This window comes from Neoarius graeffei, chromosome 13, assembly GCF_027579695.1.
Source record: "Neoarius graeffei isolate fNeoGra1 chromosome 13, fNeoGra1.pri, whole genome shotgun sequence".
Classification (NCBI taxonomy): Eukaryota; Metazoa; Chordata; class Actinopteri; order Siluriformes; family Ariidae; genus Neoarius; species Neoarius graeffei.
The window spans coordinates 39,924,101-39,947,088 of record NC_083581.1 but is presented as its reverse complement, the minus strand read 5'-3'; the positions used below and the strand labels follow the sequence as shown (position 1 = coordinate 39,947,088).

General features: G+C 42.3%; 1 protein-coding gene across 1 annotated transcript in view; it reads right to left on the bottom strand.

Annotated features, from left to right (window-relative positions):
- Positions 1–22,651, bottom strand: part of stk35 (serine/threonine kinase 35) — a 28,180-nt gene extending 5,529 nt beyond the window's left edge. The window contains exons 1-2 of the mRNA XM_060937715.1: positions 22,008–22,651; positions 16,461–17,209 (exon numbers count right to left, since the gene is read on the bottom strand). Coding sequence (XP_060793698.1) covers positions 16,494–17,209; positions 22,008–22,518 — 1,227 coding nt within the window. The 5' untranslated portion in view covers positions 22,519–22,651 and the 3' untranslated portion in view covers positions 16,461–16,493. The remainder of the gene's footprint in view (positions 1–16,460; positions 17,210–22,007) is intronic.
- Positions 22,652–22,988: the final 337 nt, after the last annotated feature.

Genomic DNA, 22,988 nt, shown 5'->3' with positions numbered 1-22,988 from the left:
ACTTTTTTGAGATATACTCGTACAGTTAGGTCCATATATATTTGGACACTGACACAATTTTTGTTTTTTTTACCTGTTTACTGAAACAAATTCAAGTTATAGTTATATAATGGACATGGACATAAAGTCCAGACTTTCAGCTTTCATTTGAGGGTATCCACATTAAAATTGGATGAAGGGTTTAGGAGTTTCAGCTCCTTAACATGTGCCACCCTGTTTTTAAAGGGACCAAAGGTAATTGGACAATTGACTCAAAGGCTATTTCATGGGCAGGTGTGGGCAATTCCTTCGTTATGTCATTCTCAATTAAGCAGATAAAAGGCCTGGAGTTGATCTGAGGTGTGGTGCTTGCATTTGGAAGATTTTGCTGTGAAGAAACCATGCGGTCAAAGGAGCTCTCCATGCAGGTGAAACAAGCCATCCTTAAGCTGCGAAAACAGGAAAAAACCCATCCGAGAAATTGCTACAATATTAGGAGTGGCAAAATCTACAGTTTGGTACATCCTGAGAAAGAAAGAAAGCACTGGTGAACTCATCAATGCAAAAAGACCTGGACACTCACAGAAGACAACAGTAGTGGATGATCGCAGAATAATTTTTATGGTGAAGAGAAACCCCTTCACAACAGCCAACCAAGTGAACAACACTCTCCAGGAGGTAGGCGTATCAATATCCAAATCTACCATAAAGAGAAGACTGCATGAAAGTAAATACAGAGGGTTCACTGCACAGTACAAGCCACTCATAAGCCTCAAGAATAAAAAGGCTAGATTGGACTTTGCTAAAAACATCTAAAAAAGCCAGCACAGTTCTGGAAGAACATTCTTTGGACAGATGAAACCAAGATCAACCTCTACCAGAATGATGGAAAGAAAAAAGTATGGTGAAGGCGTGGTACAGCTCATGATCCAAAGCATACCACATCATCTGTAAAACACGGCGGAGGCAGCGTGATGGCTTGGGCATGCATGGCTGCCAGTGGCACTGGGTCACTAGTGTTTATTGATGATGTGACACAGGACAGAAGCAGCCGGATGTATGAGGGGCGGCATAAGACTTTATCTATTCTGACCCTCTCACACGCATACATTCTCCTCTCACATACATATATTCTCCTCTCACATGCGTACATTCTCCTCTAACATACGTACATTCTTTCACATGCGTATATTCTCCTCTCACATACGTACATTCTCCTCTCACATACGTATATTCTCCTTTCACATGCATACATTCTCCTCCCACATACACACATTCTCCTCTCACATACATATATTCTCCTCTTACATACGTATATTCTCCTCTCATCTACATCTATTGTCCTCTACGTAGATTCTGCATACTTTCTCCTCAACTGGACTGACTGATGCCAAAGTCTAAAGCCAAGCCTTGCAAATTTACAGTGGTGCCTCACTCCATGTTCCTTTGTATTGTTTATCACTAGGCATTTGCATTTCTGTTTATTTTGAAGACAGTCCACCTGTCTGCATTGGAGACTGAGCAGCTTTTAATCTCAGTCTAAAGTCATCTGTATTGCTGTATCCCTATTTCTCCTCCATCCTTTTCCCTTTCCTTTATTTCTTTCAGGCAAAGCGCCTCTTTATCTCTCTCTGTATTGTAGTGTTGCACAGCTATTCTGAACAGGGAAGCCATGTCAATAAGTTTCACATTGTGCACTAATGTACAGTATGGTAAGCATGATAATTATCGGTTAAGCTAGGCTATTTTAATGCCAGCCTCACTGTGTGTTTTGCCTAATCAAATGAGAACATCATAAAGCAGCATCGCTATAGCCTTCAGATAAGTTGTTGGAACAAGGTAGCATTGTAGGCCAATTTAGGCCAGGTTAATAAACAGAGGACTGGCATGACTTTTTGTAATACAACGATGCGGCACCTCTTTCTAGACAACAACAATAATAGAGGGTGACTGACTCCAGGTTGGAGTCTGGCCTGGGACATTTCCCGACCCTACACTATCTCTCTCTCCCTGTCATCTCCCTCTAGGCTACCCTATCTCACTGTCCCTTTTCTGTCCTCCTGTCATGATCTCTGGTGAAAACCTTTAGATTTTTTTCAATAATAGTAATTTAGTCAAAATATAGCCTATTTACATTTTATTTTTATTTATAGTTATTAGGCCGGGGCGGCACGGTGGTGTAGTGGTTAGCGCTGTCGCCTCACAGCAAGAAGGTCCTGGGTTCGAGCCCCGGGGCCGTCGAGGGCCTTTCTGTGTGGAGTTTGCATGTTCTCCCCGTGTCCGCGTGGGTTTCCTCCGGGTGCTCCGGTTTCCCCCACAGTCCAAAGACATGCAGGTTAGGTTAACTGGTGACTCTAAATTGACCGTAGGTGTGAATGTGAGTGTGAATGGTTGTCTGTGTCTATGTGTCAGCCCTGTGATGACCTGGCGACTTGTCCAGGGTGTACCCCGCCTTTCGCCCGTAGTCAGCTGGGATAGGCTCCAGCTTGCCTGCGACCCTGTAGAAGGATAAAGCGGCTACAGATAATGAGATGAGATGAGTTATTAGGCCTATCAAGTACAAAAATTCAAGCCAAACCAACAATAGGGTTCCCTAAAATTATATAGGCCTATATACCTATATATCGAGGGTTTGGAGCCAGAGGGAAGTAAGTGGCATTTTTGGCGAAAATGAGTTCTATATATATCAAATGAAAGGTCTTGATGAGCTCTATCTAACTGTACCGAAAAGACACATCAGAAATCAACCTATATTGAATAAAACAACAAAGACCTTACTGAGAAGTGGGCATCGGTGTTGGAGCCAAAAGGGCGTATGTCCCATTTACACCTATGGCTTAGATAGGCTTAGAAGGCCTAGCTTAAGTGAAGTCATAACAACAAGATAACTGAACAACATAACTGAAATTGAACTGCTTGAAAGTACAGTAGATGTTAAACTGTTCAAGTGTTTGAAATGAAAGACATAAATGTGAAGTCATAAATGAGAATGGAGCAAAGGGATGCGAAAAGGGGGATGAGAATTGAATTGTGTACTTGGATAGGAAGGAAATGGCCAGGCTACATTGCAATTAAACTAAATAGAGAAGTGGAGAGACCAACACATCAGAATGTGTTTGTTGTATACAGTATTTGAAATAAAATGAAAAAAAAAAATTACTTGTTAATCACATTGTTTTTAACCAAGGATGAGCAGATACGCCTATTTTCCTTTCAAAACATTAGAAATGTTTGGTGCCCAAAAGGCGTATCCTATCTTTTTTGTCATATTTTTAAGATTTTACAAGATTTTTGAATATGTTAATATCATATTTTTATTTAATGACTACCTCATTTAAGCATGTTTATGGCTATAATGTTGTGGTTAAAGGTAAATAAATTTTGTTGATTAAAGGGTGGTCAAAATTTTGTTTTGGCTCTCCTGTAAAGTTGGTCAAATGTGACTTACGCCCCTCTGGCTCCAAACCCTCGATATAATTATGTAATTTTATATGTACGTATGTGACAGGAGAATATGCCTATGTGACAGGACAATGTATGCATGTGAGAGTGAGAATGTATGTATGTATGTATGTATGTATGTGAGAGGAGAATGTATGTACAGTCGGAGGAAAATGTTTGTACACCCTTTGGAATTTTTTACATTTCTGCCTAAACTGGTCATAAAACATCGCCTGAACTCTCCAGCAATCTTAAGAATGAACAAACAGTGTCTGCTTGAACTAAAACCACTCAAACAATTACATGTTATCATATTTTTATTGGCCATAAAATGGAAATACTGACAGGATAGGGAGGCATAAGTAAGTACACCCTTAGCTAAGGCTCATCCAAGAGCTAATTAGACTAATTAGATGATTAAACAATTTGACTCAGGTGTGAGCCAACCTGATGTCCAATCACTGAGGTGTGTCGTAAGCTACCCACCCCACTGGAAAACCAGTTAAAAGGTGTGTTTTGATGAGAGGCATGTTCTGTGCATCATGCCTCGCTCAAAGGAGCTATCTGAAGACTTAAGACACAAAATAATTGATTTGTATAAAGCTAAAAAGGGTTACAAAACCATCTCTAAGACCCTTGGTGTTCATGTGTCTACAATTAGAAAAATTGTGTATAAATGGAGACAATTTGGAACGGTTGTTACTCTGCCAAGGAGTGGCCGCCCTGCGAAGATCACTCCAAAGGCACTGCGAGTCATCATCAATGAGGTAAAAAAGAATCCAAGAGTGTCCACTGAAGACTTGAGGAAATCACTGAAACATGCAGACATCTCTGTGGACACATCTACTATAAGAAAGACACTGAACAAGAATGGGATTCATGGGAGAAGGCCACGGAGGAAGCCATTGCTGTCCAGAAAGAACATTTCTGCTCGTTTGGAGCTTGTGAAAAAGCATTTGGATGCTCCTCAGCGCCACTGGAAAAACATATTGTGGTCTGATGAAAACAAAGTTGAATTGTTTGGGGGGAACACACATCATGTGTGGAGGAAAGTCGGTACAGCACACCATCAGCAAAACCTCATCCCCACCGTCAAGTACGGTGGCGGTAGCATCATGGTGTGGGGGTGCTTTGCTGCCTCTGGGCCTGGACAACTGGCTATAATCAATGGGAAAATGAATTCTCAAGTATATCAAGCTATTTTGCAGAAAAACCTGAGGCAATCTGTCAAAAAGTTGAAACTCAAGAGAGGATGGGTCCTGCAACAGGACAATGACCCTAAACACAGAAGCAGGTCGACATTAGAATGGTTTCAGAAGAACAAAATTCACGTTCTGGAATGGCCCAGTCAAAGCCCCGACCTCAATCCAATCGAGATGTTGTGGAATGACCTCAAGAAAGCCATCCATCCCAGGCATCCCAGGAATCTTGCTGAATTGCAACAGTTTTGCAAAGAGGAATGGTGCAAGATTTCTCCTGATCGTTGTGCCCGTCTAGTCTGCAACTACAGGAAACGTCTGGTTGAAGTTATTGCAGCCAGAGGAGGGTCAACCAGCTACTAAATCAAAGGGTGTACTTACTTATGCCTCCCTATCCTGTGAATAATTCCATCTTATGGTCAATAAAAATATGATAAAATGCAAATGTTTGGGTGGTTTTAGTTCAAGCAGACACTGTTTGTTCATTCTTAAGATTGCTGGAGAGTTCAGATGATGTTTTATGACCAATTTAGGCAGAAATGTAAAAAATTCCAAAGGGTGTACAAACATTTTCCTCCGACTGTATGTATGTGAGTATGTGAGAGGAGAACGTATGTATGCATGTGAGAGGACAATGTATGTATGTGCAAATAATATATGCATGTGAGAGTAAGAATGTATGCATGTGAGAGGACAATGTATGCATGTGAGAGCGAGTATATATGTATGTGAGAGCGAGAATGTATGTATGTGAGAGTGAGTATATATGTATGTATGTGAGTGAGAATGTATGTATGCATGTGAGAGGACAATGTATGCATGTGAGAGTGAGAATGTATGCATGTGCAAATAACAATATATGCATGTGAGAGTGAGAATGTATGTATGTGAGAGCGAGTGAGTGTATATATATGTGAGAGGAGAATATATGCATGTGAGAGTGAGAATGTATGTATGTAAGAGGAGAATGTATGCATGTGAGAGGAGAATATGCATGTGAGAGGACAATGTATGCATGTGAGAGTGAGAATGTATGTATGTGAGAGCGAATATGTATGTATGTATGTGAGAGTGAGAATGTATGTATGTGCAAATAACAATATATGCATGTGAGAATGTATGTATGTGAGAGCGAGTATATATATATATATATATATATATATATATATATATATATATATATATATATGTGTGTGTGTGTGTGTGTGTGTGTGTATGTATGTGTGTGAGAGTGAGAATGTATGTATGTATGTATGTATGTGTGTGAGAGTGAGAATGTATGCATGTGCAAATAACAATATATGCATGTGAGAGTGAGAATGTATGTATGTATGTATGTATGTGAGAGCGAGTATATATGTATGTATGTGAGAGTGAGAATGTATGTGAGAGAGTGAGAATGCATGTATGTGAGAGAGCGAGTATATATGTATGTAAAAGGGCCAGTATGGATAATGTCTTGTATGGCCCCTCATACGGATGAATTCTGAGGTATTCAGAGACGTACTGTGTGCTCAAATCCAGCCAAATGCAGCCAAACTGATTGGTCGGCGTTTCATAATACAGATGGACAATGACCCAGAACATAAAGCCAAAGCAACCCAGGAGTTTATTAAAGCAAAGAAGTGGAATATTCTTGAATGGCCAAGTCAGGTCACCTGATCTCAACCCAATTGAGCATGCATTTCACTTGTTAAAGACTAAACTTCAGACAGAAAGGCCCACAAACAAACAACAACTGAAAACCGCTGCAGTAAAGGCCTGGCAGAGCATTAAAAAGGAGGAAACACAGCGTCTGGTGATGTCCATGAGTTCAAGACTTCAGACAGTCATTGCCAACAAAGGGTTTTCAACCAAGTATTAGAAATGAACATTTTATTTACAATTATTTCATTTGTCCAATTACTTTTGAGCCCCTGAAATGAAGGGATTGTGTTTAAAAAAATGCTTTAGTTCCTCACATTTTTATGCAATCATTTTGTTCAACCCACTGAATTAAAGCTGAAAGTCTGAACTTCAATTGCATCTGAATTGTTTTGTTCACAATTCATTGTGGTAATGTACAGAACCAAAATTAGAAAAATGTTGCCTCTGTCCAAATATTTATGGACCTAACTGTATATAGTCTAGATCAAAGTTAGAATCAGAATTATACAGCGATAGAAAAAAAAATGAAAAGACCACTTTTAATGGATATTTTCCCCATAGTTGTATGCTCCAAAGCAAAATCAGAATCATTTGATTATCATTTTCATTTTAAATAAGCCCAGACACAGTCCAGAGCTTGGACATGTTGCGTGGGCTATACGTGACAAACATAGCTGCGTGAGGACAAAATGTTCCAGGCGCAAGTGCTCAGTGTTCTGTGGCATCTCACAGTGCTGGAGCAGCAGCAACAGTGTTTAGAAAAGGGGGAGGGGCTTCAGCAATCCTCTCTCCTTCACTCGCCACCCTATCCTAATCCTATTATCTGAAACCGGAGAGAAATAACACGAGTCAAAAAGTCTCAGGACCCCTCCCTGTCCTCGCACGCACGAGCCAGCTGATGACTGGTTCCATCTTAGTACAGAGGGACATGAAGGCAAGGAAGTGGGGAAGTTGAAAGTGGCTCCATATACCAGAGTGTGAGTGAAGGAACTCTACTGTGCAAACACACCAGCATGTTCTATAACCACAGTGGAACAGGATTTGTCAACATGCTACTGATGATAAATACAAACAACTCGCGCCACTCTTTTGCAATTTCACAGATAATCATTATCAAAGAATTCTTTCATTGTGACTTAAGATTGATGCTCTTAGAAAGCAGAATGTGATACTCATGTTATCAGCAGATGATTTAGCACCGTTGTGAACACAGACAGCTGACAAAAGTTCTACAATTGCTACTATACTCACCAAAAATCCGATAGATAGTTTTCACTGACGTCACGGCATTCCGGGGAACGCCCTCCAGCCGCCATCTTGTGGGGCTAACAAAACGGACCATCGCTATTACCGGCTACGTTGCTTATTTAGTAATTTTAATACAGAATTTACTTTGAAATTATAATCAGACACTCCAACGCCCCCCCTAAAAAAAAAAAAAAATCGGATCTGCGCGATTCAGCCGTGAAAAAGGCGGCATCCGCCAAAAGGCGCGCTGTTTGCATCCCTGCATACAGAATAGACCTAAAATGTTTTTCAAAAATGACCCTTGCGTGAGTGAAGTGACAAGTGTCAAATAGAAACGTGACAAACGAGCGATATTAAGTGTACATTATAATGTAAACGTACACTCAGTGGTTCCAGTTAGGCATCCTCCAGAGATTGTTAACACGATGTTTTGGTTTCCAAAAACAAACTTAAAACACAATTGATTGTTTATTTAAACAACTTACCACTTATAAAATTATCGGAGCAGACTTTGCTATTTGGAAGGCTGATAATCCTTGCGGTTGATTCTTGCAAGCCATAGATTTCTCCTTTGTATGCTGAGTTTCTTTGTTTGCTCGCCTTCGTGCTCCCGTACAGTGGGGATTCCATAAAAGCTCCGCTTGACGTCATCATCTGACCTATTATGACAGCCGTGAATACAACAGGTGTGCACCATTGCTAGCTTTAAATAGCCTGCTTGGGTCAGGCATGCAAACTGGTCAGGGGTGAAAAAGGTGAGAAGGATGCACGGGGACACGGCACGCGCGCAAAAGTACATTTCGTAGTCTACGTTACAAAAATACGTATTACAGACATGTATATATACTGAATTTAATCACAGTTTGACGACAAATAGTATGTACACACTACAAAAGGGCACAGACTGCCATTTACAAACTCATACAGATAAACTTAATCTCATGCCTTTATTGTTCACGAAGAACACACATTCTCAGATGAGGTCTATACCGTTTCTGGACAGTTTTATACTGTATATGCAAAAGAACAGACACTAAAAAACAACAATAACAACACTGCTTCAAGTTCAGCATGATTTAAACCATTTACACCAGTGTCACATTTTATAGTTTTTTTCCTCACGCTTTGTAAAGGCTCACCAGTGAGCATAACATGAACTTGTCATGCCTACAACAGCTGAATGCGGCGATTTCCATGTTGCTCAGCAAAACGCTTCACAAATTTATCAAGATCTAATGCTTTTGTGCGCTTTTTATTCAATGCTGAGTACAGCCAAACTTGATAGTCTCTTTTCTGTCATAGTCGACCGCAAATAAGTCTTTATGAGCCTGAGAGATGAAAAACTTCGTTCACAGGATGCACTGCTCACAGGCAAGACAACCGCTATTTTACACAACCTGAACAACTCAAAAAAAACCAACATCATCATCTTGGTATGGGTCCAAAAACAGTGAACTCCATGAGAGTGGTAGGACTCTCCTGTTCCCCTTTTTTCTGTCTAGTACTCTCCTCGTCTGATGTAACTCATGTTTAAGATCCTCAATATTTGAATCATAAGCTTCAGCCAATAGCAATGTTTTCCTTGACAGACGGTGAATCAATATTAACTTTTGTGGCCGACTTTACACAAAACTAATGTCAGACCTAGCTAACATTAGGCCAAAAAAAAAAAAAAAAAGTGTGTTTCAGGTAACATGAAATACTAAAATAAGGTCGGTAGGTAGGAAAATTTTTTTCTTAATTTGTTTTATTTTGTTCGAAAAAATTAACACAAGTAAACATCTTACAAAATAGTATTTTGGCACAGAATCCTTTATACCACACATCATAATAAAATGTTTTAAATCTTTAAACGAATAAAAAAAATATCGCAAGAGTTTGAGTTATGATCTGCGGAAGCGTATTGCTGCCACACTCAAAAAAAAAAAATTGGCTTAGACTCAAGTAATTACGTGAAAAGATATTGTTAACAGAGTTATCACGTTTTTACAATATATTTATCATGTAATAACATAACACGTAATTTCATGATATTTTCATGTGATAATGTGAAAACACCTTATCAGGAAATAACGTGAAAATATGGTTTAACGTCCTAGGCTAGGCTACTTCCATTAAAAGCAGCCGGCCTCGCCTAGCCTACTGTAGAACTTGGGTCGAGCAAAAACACGGAGCAAAAACATGGCTGAATCCTGAATGACTCCTATTTGTATAAATAGGGGACTACATAGGCGGCAAAATGTAGTGTTTTTCCCTGCCATGGAAGTGCACTTGTATACTGAAGAGGAAGCAATTTGCATTACAGCCAGGAGGGCTGAGAGAAGTGGCAAAACATTTTACTTTTTATCGTTTCTTTCACAACTTGAATGCGTTGAAACAAAAAATTATGACAAACTAACGCCGCTTACACTAAAATATCGAGGGAAATTTGTAATAAAAACTTTACGGTCGGCAATTTCGACGCTGAAATTCTCGATCGGTCGGGTTACCGGAAACACACTTTTTTTTTGCCTTACATGTATAGTTAGCTAAATAACCTTCTCCAACCTGATTTTTATCCTCTCAAAATCAGCATCGCAACTATACTAGCACTGTTCATTCATTATAATTTCATTTTTTGATAGATAGTTAATCAGCTTTTACCCCTTTCCTCCCGTGTCTCCTTTCCTCGCGACTCCTGGCTCCCTCGCTTCGCGCCTCTCAATTTTCCAAAACAACCAATCTCTGGCGTTATCTCGTGCTGCATTCGCCGCAGTCGGACATTGGAAATTCGCGCACGTAAATGTCAAATTGGCCATAATTTTTCTTTGAATTCGTCGCTGCCAACTGGGGTAGCAGCAGGGGTGGCAAGGCTTTCTTTTAGAGTGGCATATGCCACCCCGGTAGAGCCGCCCATGGTTATTCACCCCCGAGCGCGCTGGAAACTGTTCCATTGGTATTCAGATTCAGTCGCAAGATGAGGTTGCCAGATCTCTCTATAAAAAGGTGACTTTGCGGTCTGAATCTGTGGAATATTCGTAAGCGAGGACTGGCAACCAGCAGTGGGTTGTGCACCAGCTGATCAGAACTCCAATGGAAAAGAAGCGTGTTAGTAACTGTTTATCTTGATTGGCTGTAACCTTGTAAGTGAAATGTTTGGCAACAATAGCGTTGTAGCCTGCCTACCCCCCCCAAAAAAACTCTTCGGATCTACACGATTCACACAAGTGACCTATTTTGGGACCAAAACGGCGAATTTCGCCGAAAGGTGAGGAGTTTGCATGTGTGTTGGGTTCTTTTGAAGACTTTGTACTCGCGCGTTACAATGTGTGCTCAGTGACCCGTACGGTAAGCTGGACCCCCAAGATGGCCGCCACTAGGGAATCCCCGACTCTGTGACGTCATGTGAAAACTATCTATTGGAGGCATAGAATAACGGCAAACTCACAGACAGCTACAAACAGTAGCAGCAATGGCAAAACTGAAATGAAACACGTTAACAGGCAGAAAAGTATCCTTATAACCACCAACTCTTTACATGTTTTCCATCATCACGAGTCTACTGTGAGAGCATCTTCATCAAGTAACACATCATCACACACACAATGTTGTTGGGATGTTGTACAGTGTGACAAGTAGGAATCTTAAAAGAACGCCCCAATCGCAGTCTAAAACTGGCTTTAGAAAACATAGCATCAACCTGAAGTTGACTGCACTCCCTTTAAAGCAGCAAGAAGCAAAATTGGAGTTTGTTGGTAAAAAAAAAAATTTAAGGCTGTTTATTCATTGGCCACCATGCACCATCCACACCCATGTAAGTAAAACCCACTTATGCCCCTTTTCCACCAAAGCAGTTCCAGGGCTGGTTCGGGGCCAGTGCTTAGTTTGGAACCGGGTTTTCTGTTTCCACTGACAAAGAACTGGCTCTGAGGCCAGAAAAACCGGTTCCAGGCTAGCACCAACTCTCTGCTGGGGCAGAAGAAAGAACCGCTTACGTCAGCGGGGGGGGAGTTGTTAAGACCAACAACAATAACAAGACCGCGAAAGATCGCCATTTTTAAGCGACGAGAAGCAGCAGCTGTACAAACGCGAAGTCATCCATTATTATTGTTGTTGTTGTTGCTGCTTCCGTGTTGTTTTTGCTTCGATATTCGTGCCAAGGTTTATGCAAACGTAGCGATGTAACTGACGTATACAGTGACGTAACTGATGTGGCTCCCCTTAGCACTGCAAGCTATGGAAAAGCAAACTGGTTCTCAGCTGGCTCGCAAGTTGAACGAGTTGTGAACCAGCACCAGCACTGGCCCCGAACCAGCCCTGGAACTGATTTGGTGGAAAAGGGATATGAGCTCTATAAAATCTGGAGAGCTCATAGGCTCGTCAGAGTGAAGCCAGCTGACCGCCATCTTACCACTCCCATTGCAGAGTGGAACTGTCATTTAAACTACTGGAAGGTACACAAAATTGGACAAGTTATTTATGTAGTTGGTGAGAAAAATTAGAAGAAAAATGCCTACATGTGCAGCAGTGAACTGTACAAATCGTCAGGTCAAAGGTTGTGGATGGACATTTCACCTGTGTAAGTAATATAACATACACACAGGGTGGCACGGTGGTGTAGTGGTTAGCACTGTTGCCTCACAGCAAGGTGGTTCTGGGTTCGAGTCCAGTGGCCGACAGGGGGCCTTTCTGTGTGGAGTTTGCATGTTCTCCCCGTGTGTGCGTGGGTTTCCCCCGGGTGCTCCGGTTTCCCCCACAGTCCAAAGAGATGCAATTAGGTTAACATAGGGGGCCTTGGGCTGAAGTGCCCTTCAGCAAGGTACCTAACCCCTAACTGCTCCCCGGGCCCTGTAGTATGGCTGCTCTGTGTGTGTGTTCAGATAGGTTAAATGCAGAGGATGAATTTCACTGTGCTTGAGTATGAATGTGACAAATAAAGGCTTCTTTTATTTACACACACACACACACACACACACACACACACACACACACACACACACACACACACACACAGGTGCTTGAAAGTTTGTGAACCCTGTAGAATTTTCCATATTTCTGCATAAATATGACCTAAAACATCATCAGATTTTTACACAAGTCCTAAAAGTAGATAAAGAGAACCCAGTTAAACAAATGAGACAGAAATATTATACTTGGTCATTTATTTATTGAGGAAAATGATCCAATATTACATATCTGTGAGTGGCAAAAGTATTTGAACCTCTAGGATTAGCAGTTAATTTGAAGGTGAAATTAGAGTCAGGTGTTTTCAATCAATGGGATGACAATCAGGTGTGAGTGGGCACCCTGTTTTATTTAAAGAACAGGGATCAATCAAAGTCTGATCTTCACAACACATGTTTGTGGAAGTGTCATGGTACAAGCAAAGCAGATTTCTGAGGACCTCAGGAAAAGCGTTGTTGATGCTCATCACGCTGGAAAAGGTTATAAAACCATCTCTAAAGAGTTTGGACTCCACCAATCCACGGTCAGACAGATTGTGTACAAATGGAGGAAATTCAAGACCATTGTTACCCTTACCAGGAGTGGTCGACCAACAAAGATCACTCCAAGAGCAAGGCGTGTAATAGTCGGCGAGATCACAAAGGACCCCAGGGTAACTTCTAAGCAACTGAAGGCCTCTCTCACATTGGCTAATGTTAATGTTCATGAGTCCACCATCAGGAGAACACTGAACAACAATGGTGTGCATGGCAGGGTTGCAAGGAGAAAGCCACTGCTCTCCAAAAAGAACATTGCTGCTCGTCTGCAGTTTGCTAAAGATCACGTGGACAAGCCAGAAGGCTATTGGAAAAATGTTTTGTGGACGGATGAGAACAAAATAGAACTTTTTGGTTTAAATGAGAAGCATTATGTTTGGAGAAAGGAAAACACTGCATTCCAGCAGAAGAACCTTATCCCATCTGTGAAACATGGTGGTGGTAGTATCATGGTTTGGGGCTGTTTTGCTGCATCTGGGCCAGGATGGCTTGCCATTACTGATGGAAAAATGAATTGTGAATTATACCAGCGAATTCTAAAGGAAAATGTCAGGACATCTGTCCATGAACTGAATCTCAAGAGAAGGTGGGTCATGCAGCAAAACAACGACCCTAAGCACACAAGTCGTTCTACCAAAGAATGGTTAAAGAAGAATAAAGTTAATGCTTTGGAATGGCCAAGTCAAAGTCCTGACCTTAATCCAATCAAAATGTTGTGGAAGGACCTGAAGCGAGCAGTTCATGTGAGGAAACCCACCAACATCCCAGAGTTGAAGCTGTTCTGTACGGAGGAATGGGCTAAAATTCCTCCAAGCCGGTGTGCAAGACTGATCAACAGTTACCGGAAACGTTTAGTTGCAGTTATTGCTGCAAAAAGGGGGTCACACCAGATACTGAAAGCAAAGGTTCACATACTTTTGCCACTCACAGATGTGTCATATTTCATCATTTTCCTCAATAAATAAATGACCAAGTATAATATTTTTGTCTCATTTGTTTAACTGGGTTCTCTTTATCTACTTTTTGGACTTGTGTGAAAATTTGATTATGTTACAGGTCACATTTATGTAGAAATATAGAAAATTCTAAAGGGTTCACAAACTTTCAAGCACCACTGTACACGTGTATGTATGTAAGGAAGAAATATGAAAAAGAAAGGTACACTGTATAGGAGAAAAATTTAAATAATGTCTATAAAAATAATTATAGTCGTAAAAAAGAGCCATTCCAACAAAAAAAACAAAGATCAGAGACTGAACTGGAAAAGGAAAAAACAATAACAGTGAAGGGGCACACTATAAAGATATGTAAGGAATGTGGGTAAAATTGAGGAGGAGGTAACGAAAGGGGGAAAAAAGTCAGGATATACTTTTCTTGGGGCAAATTTGATCAGATACCATGTTTTAACACACAGGGAGTGGTAATATGGCGGCCAGATGGCTTCACTCATCTCTACAGCGGGGCATAGGCTACGTGCTCTCCAGATTTTATATTGAGCTCAGTGGTAAAACCCAATCCATGAAGGTGGTGCATTCAAAACTAATGTTTTTAGAGTTTGCTAGCATTCAAAGAGCCAGCCAGTCAAAGAAAAACAATTTCCTCCTTTATACTAATCCAGATCGAAGTTAACTCAGCGTTCAGTAAGCCTCCTCTATCTTGGAAATGCATGTCCAAGATTTTCAGTATCAGATACATCTGGAAGCTAGCAAGTTGATTCCACCATACGTGATCCATGCTGTGGATCAAGAAGCATGCCCCAGACCTCTCAGAACATGAATTCTTCCTCATGTTAAATAGGTATAATTCATAGTAGCACTCACTGTAAGGAGAGTGAAAGTCAGTCTGTCCTGATCAAGTGTGATGTTGTTAGAAACATCAGCATACTTGAGCAATGAACACACTGAATGACTCTACACCGTACAACTTGTTCTTCCATAAAATAAAACACACGCAAAATGTTCCCATGTCATATGTAGGCTCATAACGCTAATTTAGCTCAAGTATGTAGCGTCGTAATAAGTTTTCTGGGAGTCTGTTTTTCTCTGCAAAAGGTGTCAGAGCCTGTTTATCTAATGACATGTGAAATGTCTTCAGGTTCAAACATCCAAAGGAGTTGGCCAAAGACTGGCACGCACACATTGCCCCTGCAGCCATAAACGCTCCGAATTTAATTAAGGCGATACATAACAGAGGGTGGCACCAGAAATTCCTGAATAGGCAAAGAATAAAAAGACATAGGACGCACATTTCAAAATGAAGTCAGGCAGTAAACCTTGGGCAGACATGTGAAGCCTGGCACAAATTAAAAGTTACTCTGCTACCGCAGAAATGTGACATGTCAAGTCCCAGCCATGCCTTAAGGCCTCTGTATGCTCTTGCGACAAGGCTTTCGCAGACAGCTTTTCGCAGACAGTTGTAATTTATCGTTGAGCGGGGAGTAATAGGCGTGCGCGATGTTATTCACCGCTACAACGCAAGGGGGCGCGAAGTCGCGAAATCGCTAGGAGTAGTTGGTGGGTGTGGTTAGTGGAGTGTTTATCCTCCGGTTACTTATAATGACTAGAACTGGAGTCGTATAGATGTACGTACTTCCTCACTTCCTCGATCAACCGCTATTTGTGCTGCTCCATCTTCGCTCGTGTTTTTAAAAATGGCAGTCGTGAAAACAAACCCAACCGGGAAAGTAGGGAAGCGGAAGTGCGTGTACAGCGGATGTAGAGTGGACCAATCAGAGCCCTCTTGTCTGCGACGCTGTCTGCGAGGCTTCTGCGGTGGTCACAATTTTTGGGAGGTGCGCACAGAGCGTCTGCGAAGGTGGGGGGGCTACGCAGACGCTATCTGCGACACTGTCTGCGAGGACTGCGTTGTCAGCATAAATTGGCCTTTAGGCCTACACAGAATGGCTAACCTTACAGGAACTGAATAGTTTGTGAAGGGGTGGAGCACAACCTACTCTGGAAGTGGTCTGACCTTCTAGAAGACTTTTAACAGGGTTGCAAGTGTCACTCAAGTGTGTAGAAGGCTAAAAATGATGGTCGGACAAACATTCACGGGGGTCCAAGCAAGGCATAGTTCGTACTTTCGTTGTTTATGATAATTGGGAGCCGTATAAATGGCATGTTTCAATGAGGTTCAATAAGAACGGTGCTTTCAGGGCTCCACAGTCAAATCTTGGTGATGCTGGACATCCAAAAGAACATAATTGGCTCTGGGTTCTGAGTGCAAAGGATGGCACGGAGTAGAAACATCAATTATTCTGAAAGGTTTATTGAGAGATTTAAGGAGGTTCCAGTAAACTGTGTAGTACTAGATCTCAATCTGACTGACCCTACTTGAACAGAACCTTTCTGAAACCAATTTAAGAACTGTGTCCCACTCACCAAACACCTCAAATACAGAAAATGATAAAACTTCAGATGTCTATCCAGTACCTGATAATCACATGACAAAGTCTCAGAAAACTCACCTGAAATTCAGCTTGGAATTAATTTCTTCTAGTTCATGTGGCACACGTGACTTGGTCCATCCTGTGCTCAAGCTGGAAGGCGTCCGGTCGGTCCTCCGGATTAACAGCCAACATGTCATGCAGAAGCGTGCGGATAGCGTTGGACATTGAGCTGCGTGGCTTCTGTGGGATATGCAGGACCATCCTGGGGTTCTCAAGCAGCGCCTCGCCCACTGGCACGATCTCGCTGCCTTGACGGATGTACGTGCCCAAGAGCTCACGCTTCGACTCCCCATCGATAAACGTGATCCGCTCAAGCATAGCCCAAATGATGATGCCAAGCGCAAAGATGTCTGCCTTCGCTGTGTAGTGGCCCTCCCATACCTCGGGTGCCATGTAGAAGTCCGAACCGCATGCTGACGACAACCAGAACTTGTTGATGTTGACATTCTTTTCGATGTGTCCTTCAGACCCACGTTCTATGCATCCAAGACCAGCGCACACCTTGCTCAGACCGAAGTCGGCCACCTTGATGATGGGCGTGCCGCACTTCTGCGAGATCAGGATGTTGTCAGGTTTGAGGTCACGGTGGACTATCTTGTTTTTGTGCAGGAAGGCCACAGCGCTGGTCAGCTGCTTCATGAAGCTCCTGTTGGTTCGTGGGTCGGGCCGTCGTGACAGGATATACTGGTTTAGGTCACCACCTTCGCAGAACTCCATTACAAACCAGAGATAACATGGTTCCTCAGGATAACCAGGAATACGCTCACCTGTAAATGGCAAAATAATAATAATAATAATAATAATAATGGCGGCACGGTGGTGTAGTGGTTAGCACTGTCGCCTCACAGCAAGAAGGCCTGGGTTCGAGCCCCATGGCCGGTGAGGGCCTTTCCGTGCGGAGTTTGCATGTTCTCCCCGTGTCCGCGTGGGTTTCCCCCACAGTCCAAAGACATGCAGGTTAGGTTAACTGGTGACTCTAAATTGACCGTAGGTGTGAATGTGAATGTGAATGGTTGTCTGTGTCTATGTGTCAGCCCTGTGATGACCTGGCGACTTGTCCAGGGTGTACCCCGCCTTTCGCCCGTAGTCAGCTGGGATAGGCTCCAGCTTGCCTGCGACCCTGTAGAAGGATAAAGCGGCTAGAGATAATGAGATAATAATAATAATAATGGCATCTTTTCAGAAAGCATAAAAAATGAGCTGCTCTCCACAGTTCAGAATACATTCTTGCTTCATGATACTGTTGGCTTCTAGGTGTGTATCAAAATCCCCTTCAAATTAGCTGGCTTGCTAGACTAATTACATAATATAGAAAATGATAACAGCTGGAAATAGCTGGAAGCTTGGAAATAGCTGGGATTTTGGAATCAATCTGTCCTTCCTGTTGATATTTAAAGTATTATTTTGTTATTTAGAAAAGGAAATTGCATCTGCTCGGGCTTCTGTACATCGCCCGTCCCTCGGATCGCCAATGGGTCATGCAATAAAATTTAACTTGAACACGTGGGTCTTTAACATGGTGATTCACCCTTGGGAAAAATCACAAGGGAATGTTGGGAAGGGTGGAGGAACACTTTGGTAAACAATCCTATTGTATATAGTCAGCACGGCTGCAAGATCTACCAAGCTGTGTTTTGTCGAGTCAGAGAAACCCTTCCGAGGTTGTGTTAGAGCTGGTGTCAAACTGATGAGCAAGAATTTTAGGAAGTCTTGTGTGAATAAACCTGAAGAACACTCTGAAGATCTTTTGTTATACATATTTTTAAACATTATCCATATTGTTGGCTTTAAAAAAAAAAAAAATCAATGCGCTGGCGAAGCGCGCAGAAGGTGTTAGTACGCCTGTCATTATAGTGTGGACTTTCCATAGCATAGAAAATCGCTACGTTTCAATTTGTGTAACTGAACTTGTTTCATGTCACTGGTCATATAAACCTATGTAAACAGGAAAAACGCGGAAGAGTTTGGTCGCATCTAACTACAGCCCCAAAAAATACCGTTGGCCATGCTGAGCCTAGCTACATTGCTAACAGGAGTGACAGCGCGTCTGACTGCGTCTGACTGACTGGGAGGTCGCGCAAAGCTCAGAGAGGTACGGAGCAGCTCGTCTCAATTCAGATAAGAGCATATTTCATTATGGAAGTACGGTGGACTGTTCTTTTAATGAATGCTTTAGCAATGAAATAAGATGGAAGAGTGGTCTGGGTGACTTTTTTGGTTCTTTAGCTATTCAGTTTGACTACTGTGGACTGACTAATTTTTTTAGCGTGCAGCTTGTTTATTCATATCCCTGTCTTAACTCTGTCGGTATTACAACTTCGATCTGACAAAACACTACTAAGCCAACAACAATGACTGATATTGACACAGTGTGTTTGGACTTCTTCCAAAGAACACTGTACTGACATTGCTTATCTGTCAGAGCCTCGTAATAGCTTAGAAAGCTTAGCTAATGGATTTCAAAGTAGAACAGCCGGAGTGAACCAGGCACAGGGATGAAGATTTTTCTGATTTTCAAACTAATAAACAAATGTTTGGAAAAGGAAATCCATTTTATCCCCAGTAATAAAATAACAATAGACAAGTTTGGTACAGGGCGGCACAGTGGTGTAGTGGTTAGCGCTGTCACCTTACAGCAAGAGGGTCCGGGTTTGAGCCCCGTGGCCAGCGAGGGCCTAACATGCAGTTAGGTTAACTGGTGGCTCTAAATTGACCATAGGTGTGAATGTGAGTGTGAATGGTTGTCTGTGTCTATGGTGGGGTTTACATTAGACCGTATCAGCGGATCATCAGATTAACGTTTTTAAAAACGATTAGCGTGCACACAGCAACGCCAATACATAGATACGCTAATCACATGACTAATTCGGCACGCAAGTTGAAATGTGTCAGTGCGGCTCATCGCTTCCTCCTCAGCGGCTGCGCTCCAAATCACTCCGCCCTGAACAGCGAGTGCCCTCTGGAGGGTGCGCACTCCGGCCCTGCGCAGCTCACAGAGCGCGCGAGTGAAGCGCACGAGCAGTGATTCGGGACTGAGCCGCTGTGCGCAAGTCACTTACCACTTGCAAGTGGAAGGATGGCAAGCCTAAAGACAATCATAACTACACAATGGGCAGTATTTGCATCAGTATTTGCAGTATTTTCATACTTTTATACTCTTTAATGAAAGGTGATACAAGGCGGAAGTCCGCGCCGTTTTTCAGCAGTTGCGTCACATGACCAACGCCAGCGAATCAGGAAGGTGGATGTCACAGTGACGTTGTCCAATGACGACGCCAGCTAGAGCTCAGCACAGCGTATCCGCGTATTCTCAATGTTTACACAGCACCGGATCAGACACAATCTGGATTGAATACGTGGACCCTGGCGGATTCCCGTTTCCCGGCGTTTCAATGTAAACAGACAGTGCATCCGCGAAGAAAATGAGACAGATACGGTCTAATGTAAACTTGGCCTATGTGTCAGCCCTGTGATGACCTGGCGACTTGTCCAGGGTGTACCCCGCCTTTCGCCCGTAGTCAGCTGGGATAGGCTCCAGCTTGCCTGCGACCTTTTAGAACAGGATAAAGCGGCTAGAGATAATGAGATGAGAGCTACATTATAAATATTTTCTGCTTTACAATCCATCAAATACTGAAGTTATTTAAGCTGTGTTTGTCACTGCCTGAGGTCAGTTTAGGTTTAGACCAGGGCTGCAAAAATCGGATGCTTACATAACCCCATATAAGCACGAACAGCAGCTGCTAAAACACATACTTACAGAAGAGAGAGAGAGAACCAGGAAAGAAAAACGCATACAAAAGCCTCCACAACCATTTGATGAAGATCAAAAAGTATTTTTATCATCATCTGAAGACGGAGAAGTGACTGAACAGACAGCGAAACAACCCCAAAAGAAGAAAGGGTGAAGGGGATGGGAGGGTTAATGGGTGCCAGCTGGGAAGGAAAGGGTTAATGTGGGAAAGCTGGAACACCATGTTCCTTTACAGGCTGCAAGTTCAGTTTAGGAAGCTTGTACAACAACGCACCTCAAGTATTAAATATTTTTGCACAATTACTCATTAACACCACCACATGCATGAGACTTACAGGAGAACCTGGTGCAGGTTATTTGGATCGAGTTAACTGTTATTGGCTACCGCTCTGGCTCAGTGTCACTTCGACTATTTGTGTTCTTCTTGGTACAGTGGTCTTACTAAAAAAAACTAAGCACAAACTTCAAACGTGTCAAAATAAGTTAATTCGTGTTGTATTAAAACTCCATCCTCGTACCCACATTACTCCTGCCCACTTTATTCAACTTAATTGGTTATCAATAGAAAAACGTGTTGTCCAACTAAAGCTAAATCATGTTCATCAAATTGTAAATAATACCTCCCCTTCTTATCTCTCTTCGTTTTGTACCACTGTCAGCCAAGTCCATAACATCCGAACTCGAGCAAGTGTCGGGTCACTGGCCTTACCCAGATTTAAGACCACACTGGGTAAGAGTACATTCAGGTACACGGGAGCTGCAGACTGGAATAGCCTACCCACAAGTGTTCAAACGCTCACCAATAAACAAACGTTTAAGAAACAAGTCAAAAGGTTTTTATTAGAATCATTAAAAATGGACTCTCCCATGTACTTTTAATATGTTTGTAAATTGTTATTCAATTTCTGTGATAACAATTTGTGATATTTTGTGATATATAAAACTTGTGATAGTTATATTTCTTAAATTTATTTACTAATAATATTCATCTCATCTCATTATCTGTAGCCGCTTTATCCTGTTCTACAGGGTCGCAGGCAAGCTGGAGCCTATCCCAGCTGACTACAGGTGAAAGGCGGGGTACACCCTGGACAAGTCGCCAGGTCATCACAGGGCTGACACATAGACACAGACAACCATTCACATTCACACCTACGGCCAATTTAGAGTCACCAGTTAACCTAACCTTTGGACTGTAGGGGAAACCGGAGCACCCGGAGGAAACCCACGCGGACACGGGGAGAACATGCAAACTCCGCACAGAAAGGCCCTCGCCGGCCACGGGGCTCGAACCCGGACCTTCTTGCTGTGAGGCGACAGTGCTAACCACTACACCACCGTGCCGCCCACTAATAATATTATTAATGTTATTTTTATACACTTTGTTTACTTATACATTTTTTTGTAATTTTTGTCCTCTATCATATTGTCACCATTTTGTAATTTTTTATGAGGACCACAATGGAAATAAGTCATTTTATTAGACTTTTTTTGTGTCATCCTCGGTTTTTTTTTTACATGTCTTTACAATAATTAAATGTGTATTTTATTGTAAATGTACATGTGGAAAACCTAAATAAAATCAAATGCATCATATACCGGAAGTGAAGACACAGGAAGTTGATTTGTTCAGTGTTTTTAAACACATTAAGCGAATAATAATAATAATAATAATAATAATAATAATAAATGCACTAATATAGACATAGAGAAAGACAATGCATTCTGGTTTATTATTACAGAAAGTGTGTTTATGAATGAGTAGCTCACAGCTGTTTGAATAGCTGTGAAGTTGCATAAATTAGCTTCACCTTTTAATGAAGTCTCCACTAATCGTAAATACTGTTTGGATCTTTTGTTGCCGTGGCTCATTTTCTGCGCCATGCCATTCCTCTCCAGCACACACTCCTCCAACTGGACGACGTTTTCGTGTTTCTTCTCCAAGCTCGCCAAGGCCCAGAACTCAGCCAGGGCCAGCTCGACCTTCTCCGGCGCATCGCAGCGGAGCTTCTTGACCGCCACACGGGAGCCGGATTTTCGTGCCACGGCCTCGTAGACGATCCCGTAGCTTCCTCGACCCACCTCCCGGAGCAGGCTGTAGCGCGGTGCCATGACCACGCTTGCGTTCTCGAGGCTGCCATGTCCGGACAAGCCCAGGGAAAAGCAGGCCTCTTCGATGGGCACGTCTCCGGAGTCGTTGCCCTGCAGCGGGAGCGACCTCAGAACTTTCCTCGCATCCCGCTTCATGGTGGCGGATCTTTTGGAGCCTCGTGTCCCGCTCCTTAACACTGACTGTCTCCGTGTCGCGTTGCGTAACTCCATGAGTTTCCGAACAAATATGTTTTTAAGTACCAGTTTTCATCACTTACTTATTTTCATACATATTTTTGTCCTTCTCTTAAGTCTCACAAACGTAAACAATAACAGACCCATTCTCAACTATCGCGTTAGCAACCAAAAGTGGGCGTGACTTCACCAAGACGTACCATTTCACCCCAAGACGAGGGGACGCACGAAAACGCCGATTTTAAACTTCCACATGTATTACACTCATATTAATCCCTGATTAATATTATTAATTAAATACGGGCGTAGTAAATAAAATTACTAATCATTTCGAACTATTTAACACATGTCAAAATCTTTAGCGTGATAAATAAATAAAAAAAACCCCGTATCTACCTAAAAATGAATGAAGTCGTCCATTTGCAAAGAGGAAGGGTCAAGCTGACTTTCTGAGGGGGGCGTGGGAGGGCCACAGGGTGGAAGAAGGTATTCCAGTGCGAATTTAA